Source organism: Acanthochromis polyacanthus, chromosome 2 (genome assembly GCF_021347895.1).
Source record: "Acanthochromis polyacanthus isolate Apoly-LR-REF ecotype Palm Island chromosome 2, KAUST_Apoly_ChrSc, whole genome shotgun sequence".
Taxonomy (NCBI): Eukaryota; Metazoa; Chordata; class Actinopteri; family Pomacentridae; genus Acanthochromis; species Acanthochromis polyacanthus.
This window is the reverse complement of record NC_067114.1, coordinates 30982868-30999625: the sequence shown is the minus strand read 5'-3', so window position 1 is coordinate 30999625 and position 16758 is coordinate 30982868. Positions and strand designations below refer to the sequence as shown.

The window sequence follows — 16758 nt, the reverse complement described above, 5'->3', positions numbered from 1 at the left end:
AAGCTCCTACACATATGTACCTCCTCCCTCACACGTTTAAAGCTCCTACACATAGTACCTCCTCCCTCACACGTTTAAAGCTCCTACACATATGAACCTCCTCCCTCACACGTTTAAAGCTCCTACACATATGTACCTCCTCCCTCACACGTTTAAAGCTCCTACACATATGAACCTCCTCCCTCACATGTTTAAAGCTCCTACACATATGTACCTCCTCCCTCACGTTTAAAGCTCCTACACATATGAACCTCCTCCCTCACACGTTTAAAGCTCCTACACATAATACCTCCTCCCTCACACGTTTAAAGCTCCTACACATAGTACCTCCTCCCTCACACGTTTAAAGCTCCTACACATGTACCTCCTCCCTCACACGTTTAAAGCTCCTACACATATGAACCTCCTCCCTCACAATCGTTTAAAGCTCCTACACATATGAACCTCCTCCCTCACATGTTTAAGCTCCTACACATATGAACCTCCTCCCTCACACGTTTAAAGCTCCTACACATATGAACCTCCTCCCTCACACGTTTTAAAGCTCCGACACATATGACCTCCTCCCTCACACGTTTAAAGCTCCTACACATATGAACCTCCTCCCTCACAGTAATTAAAGCCCTACACAATGACCTCCTCCCTCCACGTTTAAAGCTCCTACACATATGTACCTCCTCCCTCACGTTTTAAAGCTCCTACACATATGAACCTCCTCCCCTCACATGTTTAAAGCTCCCTAACACATATGAAACCTCCTCCCTCACATGTTTAAAGCTCCTACACATATGAACCCTCCTCCCTCACACGTTTAAAGCTCCTACACATATGAACCTCCTCCCTCCACGTTTAAAGCTCCTACACATATGAACCTCCTCCCTCACATGTTTAAAGCTCCTACACATATGAACCTCCTCCCTCACATGTTTTAAAGCTCCTACACATATGAACCTCCTCCCTCACATGTTTAAAGCTCCTACACATATGTACTCCTCCCTCACATGTTTAAAAGCTCCTACACATATGAACCTCCTCCCTCACACGTTTAAAGCTCCTACACATATGAAACCTCCTCCCTCAACGTTAAAGCTCCTACATATGACCTCCTCCCTCACATATGTACCTCCTCCCTCACTCGTTTAAAGCTCCTACACATATGAACCTCCTCCCTCACATGTTTAAAGCTCCTACACATATGAACCTCCTCCCTCACATGTTTAAAGCTCCTACACATATACCTCCTCCCTCACATGTTTAAAGCTCCTACACATATGTACCTCCTCCCTCACACGTTTAAAGCTCCTACACATATGAACCTCCTCCCTCACATGTTTAAAGCTCCTACACATATGTACCTCCTCCCTCACGTTTAAAGCTCCTACACATATGAACCTCCTCCCTCACACGTTTAAAGCTCCTACACATATGAACCTCCTCTCACGTTAAGCTCTACACATATGAACCATCCTCGCCTCACATTTAAAGCTCCTACACATATGAACCTCCTCCCTCAACACGTTAAAGCTCCTACACATATGTACCTCCTCCCTCACACGTTTAAAGCTCCTACACATATGTACCTCCTCCCTCACACGTTTTAAAGCTCCTACACATATGACCTCCTCCCTCACACGTTTAAAGCTCCTACACATATGAACTCCTCCCCTCACACGTTTAAAGCTCCTACACATATGTACCTCCTCCCTCACACGTTTAAAGCTCCTACACATATGTACCTCCTCCCTCACACGTTTAAAGCTCCTACACATATGTATACTCCTCCTCACATGTTTAAAGCTCCTACACATATGAACCTCCTCCCTCACACGTTTAAAGCTCCTACACATATGAACCTCCTCCCTCACACGTTTAAAGCTCCTACACATATGTACCTCCTCCCTCACACGTTTAAAGCTCCTACACATATGAACCTCCTCCCTCACGTTTAAAGCTCCTACACATATGAACCTCCTCCCTCACATGTTTAAAGCTCCTACACATATGAACCTCCTCCTCACACGTTAAAGCTCCTACAACATATGTACCATCCTCCCTCACACGTTTAAAGCTCCTACACATATGTACCTCCTCCCTCACCTTTTAAAGCTCCTACACATATTGAACCTCCTCCCTCACACGTTTAAAGCTCCTACACATATGTACCTCCTCCCTCACAGTTTAAAGCTCCTACACATATGTACCTCCTCCCTCACATGTTTAAGCTCCTACACATATGTACCTCCTCCCTCACATGTTTTAAAGCTCCTACAATATGTAACTCCTCCCTCACACGTTTAAAGCTCCTACACATATGTACCTCCTCCCTCCACGGTTTAAAGCTCCTACACATATGACCTCCTTCCTCACATGTTTAAAGCTCCTACACATATGACCTCCTCCCTCAACATGTTTAAAGCTCCTACACATATGTACCTCCTCCCTCACATGTTTAAAGCTCCTACACATATGACCTCCTCCCTCAACGTTTAAGCTCCTACACATATGAACCTCCTCCCTCACACGTTTTAAAGCTCCTAACACATATGAACCTCAGTCCCTCACATGTTTTAAAGCTCCTACACATATGAACCTCCTCCCTCACAGTTAAAGCTCCTATCACATATGAACCTCCTCCCTCACATGTTTAAAGCTCCTACACATATGAACCTCCTCCCTCACATGTTTAAAGCTCCTACACATATGAACCTCCTCCCTCACATGTTTAAAGCTCCTACACATATGAACCTCCTCCCTCACACGTTTAAAGCTCCTACACATATGAACCTCCTCCTCACAGTTTAAAGCTCCTACACATATTAACCCCTCCCTCACATGTTTAAAGCTCCTACACATATGACCCTCCTCCCTCACACGTTTAAAGCTCCTCACATATGACCTCCTCCCTCACAATGTTTACAAGCTCCTACACATATGAACCTCCTCCCTCAACGTTTAAAAGCTCCTACACATCATGAACCTCCTCCCTCACGTTTAAAGCTCCTACACATATGAACCTCCTCCCTCACACGTACTCCCCTCCCCTCCTCCTGGATCCTCTCGTGTCTTATCAGTCTCAGATTTTTCTAAACTGCGTTTTCTTTGTTCTCTTTGAGCTGAACTGATGTCAGCGTTGCTGCAGCATCGCTACTTTTTACTCTCATTTCTGCTGCAGCTTTACAACGAGGCAGACAGACCACTGAGGTACACAGAGTTAAAACAGAAACCCTCACATCTGTGTGTTGGTGACTCTAATACTGACAAACACAAAATGAGCTGTTTTCTGTGCTGCAGGCCATAAATGCTGAAGAAAGCCATCTAGATAATTACAGATATCCAGCATGCTGTGGAGATAATGCCCAGAAAAAGCACCAAACAGCTAAATTTCTCCTCATTCTTTTCAATAAACGCCATGAAAATTGAAGATTTTCACTCAAGGGAAGTCCCAGAATAGAGATAAAAGTGACAGTTTTTTTGGTGAAAACTTATTTCAGTTGGTAACTCGTGTGCTTTGCAGCATTTACACACGTGGACAAAATTGTTGGTACCGGCCTCAGTTAAAGAAGGAAAAACCCACAATTCTCACTGAAATCGCTTGAAACTCACAAAAGTAACAATAAATAAAAATTTATTGAAAATTAAATAATCAAAAACAGCCATTACTTTTGAATTGTTGATTAACATAATTATTTAAAAAAACAAACTAATGAAACAGGCCTGGACAAAAATGATGGTACCTCTATAAAAGATTGAAAACTATTTGACCAGAGTGACATGATTAACTCAGGTGTGTCATTTAATTGACATCACAGGTGTTTCCAAACTCATAATCAGTCAGTCTGCCTATTTAAAGGGAGACAAGTAGTCACCCTGCTGTTTGGTGAAAAGGTGTGTACCACACTGAACATGGACAACAGAAAGCGAAGGAGAGAATTGTCCCAGGACATCCGAAAAAAATTATAGACAAACATCTTAAAGGTAAAGGCTATAAGACCATCTCTAAACAGCTTGAAGTTCCTGTGACAACAGTGGCTCATATTATTCAGAAGTTCAAGACCCACGGGACAGTAGCCAACCTCCCTGGACGTGGCCGCAAGAGGAAAATTGATGACAAATTGAAGAGACGGATCGTTGGAATTGTATCCAAAGAGCCCAGAGCAACCTCCAAAGAAATTAAAGGTGAACTCCAAGGCCAAGGTACATCAGTGTCAGATCGCACCATTCGTCGTTGTTTGAGCCAAAGTGGACTTCATGGGAGACGACCAAGGAGGACACCACTGCTGAAAAAAAACTCATAAAAAAGCCAGACTGGAATTTGCAAAAATGCATGTTGACAAGCCACAAAGCTTCTGGGAGAATGTCCTTTGGACAGATGAGACCAAACTGGAGCTTTTTGGTAAGGCACATCAACTCTATGTTCATAGACTCAAAAACCAAGCATACGAAGAAAAGAACACTGTCCCTACGGTGAAACATGGAGGAGGCTCAGTAATGTTTTGGGGCTGCTTTGCTGCATCTGGCACAGGGTGTCTTGAAAGTGTGCAAGGTACGATGAAATCTGAAGACTATCGAGGCATTCTGGAGAGAAATGTGCTGCCTAGTGTCAGAAAGCTTGGTCTCAGTCGCAGGTCATGGGTCTTCCAACAGGACAACGATCCAAAACACACAGCCAAAAACACCCAAGAATGGCTGAGAGAAAAGCGTTGGACTATTCTAAAGTGGCCTTCTATGAGCCCAGATCTGAATCCCATTGAACATATGTGGAAGGAGCTGAAACATGCCATTTGGAGAAGACACCCATCAAACCTGAGACAACTGGAGCTGTTTGCTCATGAGGAGTGGGCCAAAATACCTGTTGACAGCTGCAGAACGCTCATTGACAAATACAGAAATCGTTTAATTGCAGTGATTGCCTCAAAAGGTTGTGCAACAAAATATTAAGTTATGGGTACCATCATTTTTGTCCAGCCCTATTTCATTAGTTTGTTTTTTTAAATAATTATGTTAATCAACAATTCAAAAGTAATGGCTGATTTTGATTATTTAATTTCAATAAATTTTTATTTATTGTTACTTTTGTGAGTTTCAAGCGATTTCAGTGAGAATTGTGGGTTTTTCCTTCTTTAACTGAGGGGTACCAACAATTTTGTCCACTTGTGTAGATGGTTTGTGGCCAAATCCAGAAGGTTTGTCAGTGACTCTCCTGGTATTAAACTCCTGCTGCACCACTGACCTGCCCTGGAGAAGGTTATGTTCTAAGTTTGAGATTTAATTATTAGCTGAGCTGTAGATTATTAAAGCCACTGAGTGAAAGCGAACAGCTACACTTTAATAAACTATGTGGGCTGGATAGAGGAACCTGCATGAAATCAGCTGGTGATGCTGAAAATGCAGAATGTCCTCCTCCGTCTGATAGAACAGAGATCAGAACATTGATTTGTCTGTTGGTATTTATAACAGCAAATATTCAGTCAATGACATTATTTTAATTTGATTTGGCCCAAAGCTAAAGCGATTTGCACGGATCCATTATGGGGCAGAGTTGGACCTCAATGCACTTCTGGGGTATCATGTTTAAATGGATGAAGTTTAACAGCTCTGATGCATTCAGAGTGCATCGAGTGGTAGAATAAATGCATGAACTGTAATGTCATTAATAATTCTCTCGAAGCGTTCTTTTTAACAGAACACATCTTTACGCTCTTCATGGCTCTCTGTCGGACCAAACGGACTGCAGTAGGACGACGGGATCCGCCCATTTGAATCTAATGAAGCTTTTATGTCACCATGCAATGGAAAGAACTTAGTTAACAAAGAAAGTCTCTAATCAGCGTCATAAAAAAACCCATTATCTGTTAATGCAACCTGTGCTAATTAGATTTTTATGTCTACTTGTGGGCAGGGAAACTAAAACATGTTCTGACCAGTTCAGATGCAGGATATTGATCCAGGGCTGTGTTTCTGTTCACCTCACTGATCTAAACCCTATATCCACCCTTCTCTAGCTGCTTTCAGTCTCTGGAGGTCAATATGTGTCTCCTTAGATGTTCTCCAGCTGCTCTGTCAGCGAATGTCTGCTGGACAGGAACATTTGATGGATGTTAGAAACCGTTTGCACTCAGAGCAGCAGCAGCTGGCATCAGTAAGAGCGATTAGAATTAATCAGAAAAATGTGCTCCATAACACCTAAACAACAGGATAAATGACCCTGGATGCCGATTAGAGCTGAAATGGAGCACTGTAGGAAGGATTTAGGAGGATGAATGCAACCATCCAAGTCATTAAGTCCCTATTTATTAGTCAGCCAGTGAAATGTATACTAGAATTCTACCAACACCAATGGTTTACTTTGTAATAATAACTGATACTGATCACTAGCAGCTAGTGTGTCTGATGATTTTTTTTTTTAAATATTTCTAACCTGTCGTGAATAGGTAATGTTTAAATAGTCATATTTATCAGTAATAATAATTAAACAGATGAACATTTTCCTTGTTTAGCGTCCTGTAGCGTCCCTGAGAACGTCTGGGTTTGTAGCAGCAGAGAGTAAACATGTTAGCTGTAATAATATGTATGTTCTGTTATAGAGGGTTATTTTATGTTGTTTCATCATGTTTATGTGTAGTTTTAGTTAGTTTCAGTGGTTTTATGACAACCACCATTAGTACAAACACCACCGTTCAACAGTCTGGGCTCACTGAGAAATGTCCTTATTGTTGAAAGAAAAACAGTTTTCTTTCATGAAGATACCATGAAATGAATGATAAATCCAGTGTAGACATAGTTAATGTGGTAAATGACTATTGTAGCTGTAAACAGCTGATTTTTAATGGAATATCTCCATAGGGGTACAGAGGAACATTTCCTGTGTTCTAATGCTACATTGTGTTAGCTAATGGTGCTGAAAGGCTCATTGATGGTTAGAAAACCCTTGTTCAGTTATGTTAGCACATGGATAAAAGAGGGAGTTTTATGGAAAACATGGGATTGTCTGGATGACCTAAACTGTTGAACAGTAGTGAATAGATGTGATCACAGTGATGACTGTGTATTGTGACAAAAGAAAAGGGAAAATCAAGTGAATGTCACCAAACACCAGAGTATGTTCAATGTATTACCAGCATTACTGCTGGGGATGATGCAGCAGATGTTAGATATTTGCAGTAAATGAGTATTTACTGAATTCTGTGCTCTTGGAGGAATTATTTATTCTGCTGTGTCTAATATATTCAGCACAGTTAACCAGGTATTTTTTTACTGAGGTGAAACCAAACAAACGGAGTGCTAGTTGTTCCACCAACCTTTTCCAGCTGATTGGTTTTCAGGTTCATCATTCTCTCTTCTGTGTTCCACCTGAACCAGCTGATCCAGTGTTGAAGTAGGAGTTCTGTTGATAGTTTGGCTGCTAATGACGTTACTAATTAAATTAATTGGAATGATTCTGTTATTTTCCACTGATTGTTTTCTAAGTGTTTCTGTGCATCCGGCTGGTCTCTTTGCCGCCTGAGTCATGGTCGGCCCAGTGAAGCCTGCAGCTAGATGTGGTGTTTGAGCTAATAAGCCAATTAAGAAAACCAGCCTAATTATAGGGGTGAGCCTGAACCCACTGATATGAATGACACACATTACTGTCCACTCATTATACATGTGATTCAGCTCTAACTTCTGTTTTATTACCTCCACAGGTCATTAGATCTACATGCTGAGATAATTCATGGAAATGAGGCGTCACATTCAAGAAGTTTCCTGTCCAATAATTCCATCGATGAGATGAAACGTGTGAGTCAGGAACTGATTCATGAAAACACACTGAATCAGTCATTCCTGTTTATGAGCACTGGATTGTTCCTGCCCTTGAATGTGGCATTTATTTAAAAATCAGCTCTATAACTCACAGAGCTGTCTCTTTAGAAGCCTTAACCTCAGTCTGAACAATAACACAGTAAATACAGAATACCTGCTGGGTGTTACAGCTCATCTTCTACGTACTTCAGAGCTGCAGTCACGTTTTTACCATTCACGTTTGTCTGACAGCCTGTCAGCAGATTGTTGTGTGTTCGTGCAGTCGAAGTGTGTCTTCATGTGTCAGAATGAACATTTCATGACAGCAGGTTCCACATTTAGCAGATTATCATCTGGAGGGACGCCGCTTTGACCTTGAGGATCTGACTAAGAATGCAGTTTTATCCTCGCTTCTCCTCTTTCTTTTTCTCTGTTGATGAATTTTCTTGTCCCTTCATGCAGCTCAAAGGATGCAGCTTCAATAGCCAGAGATGCTAACCCCCTTTGCTAACTATGAATTGATTTTCCTCCATCATTCAGTATGGAGATATCCTGATGTTTGGCCTGAAATAACCTGAGCTTTCAAAGGACCGTCACATCTAATCCAGAACAACAGCAGCTTCACATCCGGTCCTGTGGCTTTTCTCTTTGTGACTGCGGCTCTTTGAAATCAGCGGCGACCATGGAGCCGGTTATGAAAATGATTTGAGAAAGATCCAGTGTGAGTCCGCTGGTGCAGACAGTCTGCAGATAAAATCATGTATAGTTTGTGACTCCAGTCTTCAGATCCAGCTGCTGCGTGTCATTGTCAGGTTTGATATTTGCAGCTGGAATCCTCAAACCATGCTGTCATTTACTGACAGACGTAGCAGAAAACATGTAGTTTCACCTCCAGTTCCCCCTGAAGGCTCTACTTTCACATTGTGATGGGGTTCTACCGTAAACTGCCCCAAACAGGCAAAATTCCACTAAATATGTGAACATGCTGATACTGTGGTGTGGCAACTCAATTAATCAAACATTAATCTTGATGATGATTTTGGCTTTCTGTAGTTAAATGAATTGGACAGTAGTACTGATGTCTAAAATGACACTGGCATCAAAATGCACCCTGCAGAGGGAGCTGGAGTAAAAGATTCCTGGATGTTGAAATACAGCAGAGGGCAGAAGATGGAGAGCTGGTCTGTAAATGGATGATCATCCACCATCCAGGTTAGTTCTCCACTAGTAAAATCCTATGCAGAGTACATTAGACTTCACCAAAATTAACTAGTCCAATCATATAAACAAACTGCAGTAAAATTAATTAAAAAGACCTGAAATTCAGTGAATAATGGTGATTTCAGTATTGATCTATTGATAACTCTGCCACTAATCATGCAGTCCTCTCTAACGTCACATGTTGTCATAAATGTCAGCTTTTCTATTCTGTCCCTTTAGCACCACTGATAGAATAGTTTCTATAGTATTTTGCTTTGACTTGTTTAGCATTTAACTCATTTTGCCTCTCAGGAGTTCAGCAGAAACGTGTGGTATTTGTGCATTCCCGTGTTACAGAATGAGTACCACTCTACATTTTGTGTGTCTCTGGGTGTGTGTTTGGAAACACCAACATGCCTCCACATCACAGCAGACCCCCTCCTGTTGTGCTGAGTGGCATCAAAGCATCTGCAGAATGACTTGAGGCTGTCTGTTGGCAAAACTCCCCCCTAAATTCAAGCCAACATCACAGAATTACATCTGTGTGTGGATGTGTGTGAACAGTGTGTGTGTGAGTGCATGCACCTGTGTGTAACCCTAATCTCACTGCTCGGGGTGAAGCGATGCGTATCAGAGAAACTGGATAACAGGACAGTTTGTTTGGATGCGAGAACATCTCAGAAACGTTTCCAGGTCTGGTAGAAAAACACAGAAGCTGCTGAAAGAAGTCAGACTGAAGAGATGAAGACCCGAACCACAACTTTCCATCACTTCTCCTTGAAGTCAAGACAGACGATTAAACCATGGAGTAAAATGAGAGTGAACTAGATCCCATTAACCAGAGTAAGCAGAGCATGTGCACCAATCAGCCACAACATTAAAAGCTCCTCTGTACCACAGTGAAGGTTCTTCTGCTGCCAGACCAGCTCTGGATCATCTGAGGGTTGCTACGCTACACACAGCAACACAACGCTACACACAGCAACACAACACTACACACAGCAACACAACGCTACACACAGCAACACAACACTACACACAGCAACACAACGCTACACACAGCAACGCAACGCTACACACAGCAACACAACGCTACACACAGCAACGCAACACTACACACAGCAACGCAACGCTACACACAGCAACGCAACGCTACACACAGCAACGCAACGCTACACACAGCAACGCAACGCTACACACAGCAACGCAACGCTACACACAGCAACGCAACGCTACACACAGCAACGCAACGCTACACACAGCAACACAACGCTACACACAGCAACGCAACGCTACACACAGCAACGCAACGCTACACACAGCAACGCAACGCTACACACAGCAACGCAACGCTACACACAGCAACGCAACGCTACACACAGCAACACAACGCTACACACAGCAACGCAACACTACACACAGCAACACAACGCTACACACAGCAACGCAACACTACACACAGCAACACAACGCTACACACAGCAACGCAACACTACACACAGCAACACAACGCTACACACAGCAACGCAACGCTACACACAGCAACACAACGCTACACACAGCAACGCAACGCTACACACAGCAACGCAACGCTACAACGCTACACACAGCAACGCAACGCTACACACAGCAACGCAACGCTACACACAGCAACACAACGCTACACACAGCAACGCAACGCTACAACGCTACACACAGCAACGCAACGCTACACACAGCAACGCAACGCTACACACAGCAACACAACGCTACACACAGCAACGCAACGCTACAACGCTACACACAGCAACGCAACGCTACACACAGCAACGCTACGCTACACACAGCAACACAACGCTACACACAGCAACGCAACGCTACACACAGCAACACAACGCTACACACAGCAACGCAACGCTACAACGCTACACACAGCAACGCAACGCTACACACAGCAACGCTACGCTACACACAGCAACGCAACGCTACACACAGCAACGCAACGCTACGCTACACACAGCAACGCTACGCTACGCTACACACAGCAACGCTACGCTACACACAGCAACGCAACGCTACACACAGCAACGCAACGCTACACACAGCAACGCAACGCTACAACGCTACACACAGCAACGCTACGCTACACACAGCAACGCAACGCTACACACAGCAACACAACGCTACACACAGCAACACAACGCTACACACAGCAACGCAACGCTACACACAGCAACGCAACGCTACACACAGCAACGCAACGCTACAACGCTACACACAGCAACGCTACGCTACACACAGCAACGCAACGCTACACACAGCAACACAACGCTACACACAGCAACACAACGCTACACACAGCAACGCAACGCTACACACAGCAACACAACGCTACACACAGCAACGCAACGCTACAACGCTACACACAGCAACGCAACGCTACACACAGCAACGCTACGCTACACACAGCAACGCAACGCTACACACAGCAACGCAACGCTACGCTACACACAGCAACGCTACGCTACGCACAGCAACGCAACGCTACACACAGCAACGCAACGCTACACACAGCAACGCAACGCTACAACGCTACACACAGCAACGCTACGCTACACACAGCAACGCTACGCTACACACAGCAACGCTACGCTACACACAGCAACGCAACGCTACACACAGCAACGCAACGCTACAACGCTACACACAGCAACGCAACGCTACACACAGCAACGCTACGCTACACACAGCAACGCAACGCTACACACAGCAACGCTACGCTACACACAGCAACGCAACGCTACACACAGCAACGCAACGCTACGCTACACACAGCAACGCTACGCTACACACAGCAACGCAACGCTACACACAGCAACGCAACGCTACGCTACACACAGCAACGCAACGCTACACACAGCAAAGCTACCGTTATCTGAGGGATAAATACCGAACTATAGAACATGTTAAATACATGTAGAGAAGCGTGTCTAATCAGAGAATATAAAGAACTAAACATGACTTTAAAGCTGTTATATCATAAAAACTACACAGCATTGAGGTTGTGTATTGACTTAAAATGTAGAATATAAATGATTGTGTGTCTTTTGGGTGAATTTCTACAAACATCCTTATTTCTCCGTAGCCGGTTAACTGACTGTCATCCTCCAAAACACTCATAACAGATAGTTTCCGGTGTGTAGCTCAAGGACTTGGAGTGGGGTGGAAAAAAAACAACTAAATCTGTTTGTAATTTAAAACTAAGTTATTCCAGGGCCAGAGCCACCAATATCCATACACCATGATGGATATTTTTAATATTAAAAGCAGCTAAAGCAGCATTATGTAGGGGAGAGCTGCAAGTTATGAATTATGAGGTCAATGTATCATTATTAAAAATACTTCTCAATACATTTTCACTGAGTGATGAAGTGTGTCTCAGTTTTTACTGTTAATTACTCAAACACACAGACACAAAAACAGGAAGTTTTTAAAAGTTTAGAACTGTTTTGTGAGTTTTTGTGTGTAAACTTACAGTAGGATTGAGAACACGGTCACAGCAGAGAAGAAAGGATGGATGAACTCAGGTTCCTGTGGGGAGAAAAGAAATAATTATGATAAACATACAGAAAGTTTATGTCAAAGCTTCTGGAATGCTTTATATGTATGTATATGTAGATTTATCCACAGCACGAAGTCCTCAAAAAATGTGACCATAGAGATGGAGGCCACCAAGACTCCTATGAATTCTCTGAAGGAGTTCCAGCTTCAGCAACTCAGATGGCAGAGACCATGTAGACAACAACAGTCCAGGTTCTTCACCAGTCAAAGCTTTTAGGAGAAGGGCCGCTGCTGATAAAAGTTCACATCAGACTGATGTTCTCCAGAAGGTCTGTGGGAGACTCTAAGGTCAACTGGAGGAAGATTCTTATATTTGATGAGAACAAAATGCAACTTTTCAGCATCAGACTCAACATTCTGTTTGGTGGACACCAAACACTTGACCACAAAGACACCATCCCTAACATGAAGCATGGTGGTGGCATCATCATTATGTGGAGATATTTCTCAGCATCCTGTACCACAGAATCAATACTTTAGGTATCACCCCAAGTTAATGGTGATAAAAATGATGGCAGCAGCTCATGTTCCATCACTACTGTAGTAAATAAAAAAAACATGACTACCTTCCATTTATTAATAAATACTCCTCCTTTGAGTTTTCTCAAAGTTTCTACAATCATTTACGAGGCGACTCAACAAACATTATGACACCAGAACATGTCATTTTAACTGTATTTAGCCCAGATTTATCACGCTGTAGAACAGGAGTAATGGTTTCAGTTTAAACTTCTACTGCGTACCTGCTGAGAGCTTAGAATAGATATAGATTTGTTATATATGTTTGTGGCGGTGGGCGTGGGAGAGCTCAGCTGCAGCAGAGAGAGGTGTGGAGGAGGGCATGTGGAAGCGGCATCAGGTTAATTGACGCAGGTGTTACCCATTAGACTGACCTGATTCTCTCTGCAGTAGCAGGCTGGAGGAGAAGACAAAAAGGACACAGACGGGGAGGACAGGGACTGGTGAAGACGTACGGCTGGTGGAAAGCTTACCGGACGAAGGCCGGTGGAGCGCTGGGCATAAGTTAGAGACTGTTATATTTTGTGTTTGTGATTCAGCCGGTGAATAAAAGCCGTTTGGTACTGCCAGCCTGCTGTGGTTCTTGCGCTGGGTGGACCCACAGACAAGACATTCATTACACTGTTATATTTATATGTATAACAGTCTGTTCCTTTGAGCAGCCAGAGTGATGAGTAAAGTCAGAAAGTCTCTGAGATTTCTATACAAACAATAAAACCTGCAGTAAGCACTATTCCCCAGAGTGAACCATATAATTGTAAAATAACTGCACAGGTTTGCTGCTGTAGCTCTTAAAATCCCATTACTTTCTCACATTATGAGGTTCCAGTAAAGCTTGCAAATGGCTGAGAAAACAGAGCTGCCAGCTAAACCAGTTCACACTGCAGCTCCAAAACCTACAGTTTTTGTTAGAATTGTTCCTTATGAATTGTTTTGATCATTTTGATGAAAGCTGATCTATGAACTCACTCAGACGTCTTTAAATTCAACAAATATAGTTCCAGTGAACAGCATGGTGCAGTATGTTTCCACCATGATGTATATGAAGATTCATTTAAAAGATGCAGCAACATCAGGTCTCCAATGGTTCCTCAGCATAGACATGTTTTTGTCAGAATAAGTCACAGTACAGATAAACCTGCACTACTGGAGTATTTCAAAGCAAATATAGCAAAAAATAAAAGTATCTTCTGTGTCTAAACCTTTAATTATAAAATCTCAAAGAAGCAAAACAATTACATAAAACATCTCTTGGCAAAAGTACTGATACAGTACAGGACAGCCAAAAAATAACAGAGTATTTACAGAAGTCCTCTACAGGAAGGAATCTCTTCCAATCATCTCTCAGGGACAAAATAAAAAGCTGCAGGAGTTTCCTCTTTTTATATCACACATTCATTTACCAGTTAGAGCAGGTGCAGACAGAAATGGAGTAAAATTCCAGTCCGGTGTCCAAAATGACCACAGAAAAATGATTTTGTAACATATCCAAGCACCAAGCATCGTAGCTACAGATAGGAAACTTAATATGCAGCAGATTCGTTTACCTTCAGAAAACTTCCTACCAAACCGCCGTCACAGAACATTTATACACAGAATGAGGAGCTGTTCACAGTGTACGGACTAGAAATAAAAACAACCCATGGCTTCCCCCAATGTATTCAAAATGTCAAAATCTTACATTATTTTACCACAAATCCTAAAACATTTCAAAATGTTCTTTGAAATTGTCATATTCTTTGATCATAAAGCTTCAGCAGTATTAAGAAACTGGTGGGATGTTTACAGCATTTAGAATTTTTACTAAACAGTTCTGTAGAAGAATTTGGGCTCTGAATGAAATCATCCAAGATGCTTTTTATATCAAAAATGTTCTTATTTAAATACATTTTTTTATCTAAATCTATCGAGCTAAAAGGCAAGCTCTTATATATTTAATCACAGGCATCCTGGTGCAGTTTATTCTGAAAGGAAAAGCTGCTCCATATTAATTTCTTGCAACTATTTAGAAATTTCTCAGAGAGCTCGTACCTTCCTTTAGGTTAAAGCCAGAGGAGGTTTAATGCTCTGATGTTTTTACACCTCACTGAGGATGATGTAATGTTACGTACTGCACAAAACTCATACAACCTTTAAACTGTCATCATTTCACCACAGTCAGCAAAGATTTTCACTTAATAATTCATATTTGGGGCTTAAACTCACTTTTGAATTAGGAAGTTGTAATTTTCTACTTAAAGCACTTTGTGTGTTTTGACATCATGATGAGCTCCATGTATCGCCCATTTCCACTGCTCTGGATCCACATTAGCTGCATAGTTTGCATACTTTATACATGTAATGCTTCATTAATACTAAAAAAGCAGCATTTTGTGTGTAGGAACACTTTTAGAGCTGTAACCTGAGCAATAACCACATATTCCTGATAAACATGGAGATGTGAACACTGTAGATGTCCACGTTAAACATCAACCACCTCAGATTACTCTGTTTAAAAATGATTTCCTGATCACTGCTCTGCTCTATAAACTATTAAATCATTGTCTTTCACCTTAGCTTTACTTATTGATTACCTTTGCCCTTTCCATGTTGTGGTAAATATTGATTAGCTTCACTCCAAAAGGCCGCTGAGGACGTGTTTCCATCCTGATGAGATAAAGGTCAGATAAGGCACTGTTAGTTTCTGCTCTAACCTGATGTTTGTACAGGAAAATAAGGATAAGAAGAGAGAAAGACACCAGATGAAACCACTAAAGTCCTCGTGTGTCAACAAAAGGTTTGCTGAAGAAGAAAGAAGTGATTTAGGACCTGCCTGACACGTGCACGGAAATCAATACAGCAGTGTGTAAATAAAACTAAAGTCAAAGAGATTCAATAAACCAGAGAAGATCCAGAGTGCTGTAATGAAACACTGGAACCTCAGAGATCAGGTTATCTTCATGCAGCTCCATGGTGGGCTACAGGCAGGAGTCCAGGTGTATCTGGAGGTCGTAACTGTCCAGGAAGTCTGTGGAAAAGACGCTAGGGGGAGTTTGGGGGACCAGAGGGGCCAGAGTGGGAGGCTCCTCATCCTTCTTTCCTCCACTGGTGAAGTCCAACCAATCCATGCCATCCAGGCCTGGCTCCTCCTCTGATGCCACATTGAAGGTGTCCATGGGGGACGGGGGATAGTCCAGTATGCTGGGAGTGCACAGCATCTGGCTGTGGAGGTCATCAATCAGAGTCAGCAGCCCACCAGGCTCTACCCCCAGCAGAGGCTTCCCCATGGTGCTCTGCAAGAAGTCCTCCAGGCGTCCACTTCCAGCTTCCATGGGATGCTCCTCTTCTTCTATGGTGTTGGCCAGAAGCTCAGAGGAAGCAGGCTGTAGAGTTCCACAGCTGGGGGGGACGGGGGGAGACAGCAACAACTGGAGAGGTGAGGGAGGAGGGGAGAAGGCAGAGAAGTCTGGACTGAGATGGTCCAGAAAGGGGTCTGGAGTAGGGGTGAAGGTGGAGGACATGTCTGGAAGCAAAGCAAAGATCAGGGTAAGGCTGCTGAGTGAAAAACGTTCTTCTAGAAGAAACAAAAAGTGGACCTTACCTCCTGTCTGCAAAATGATGTCAATAAAATCATCTTCATGCTCTGAGTCCTGGTGACAGAAGACAACACGTTACCCTTCA

At 42.9% G+C, this 16758-nt stretch overlaps 1 protein-coding gene across 4 annotated transcripts in view; it reads right to left on the bottom strand.

Moving 5' to 3' along the window:
* Positions 1-14286: 14286 nt before the first annotated feature.
* LOC110952428 (myocardin-related transcription factor A-like) overlaps positions 14287-16758 on the bottom strand; it is a 38135-nt gene continuing 35663 nt past the window's right edge. For all 4 annotated transcript variants that reach the window (XM_051941853.1, XM_022195966.2, XM_051941861.1 and 1 more), the window contains 2 exons: positions 16679-16727; positions 14287-16600 (listed from right to left, as the gene is read on the bottom strand). In XM_051941853.1, coding sequence (XP_051797813.1) covers positions 16056-16600; positions 16679-16727 — 594 coding nt within the window. In that variant the 3' untranslated portion in view covers positions 14287-16055. The remainder of the gene's footprint in view (positions 16601-16678; positions 16728-16758) is intronic.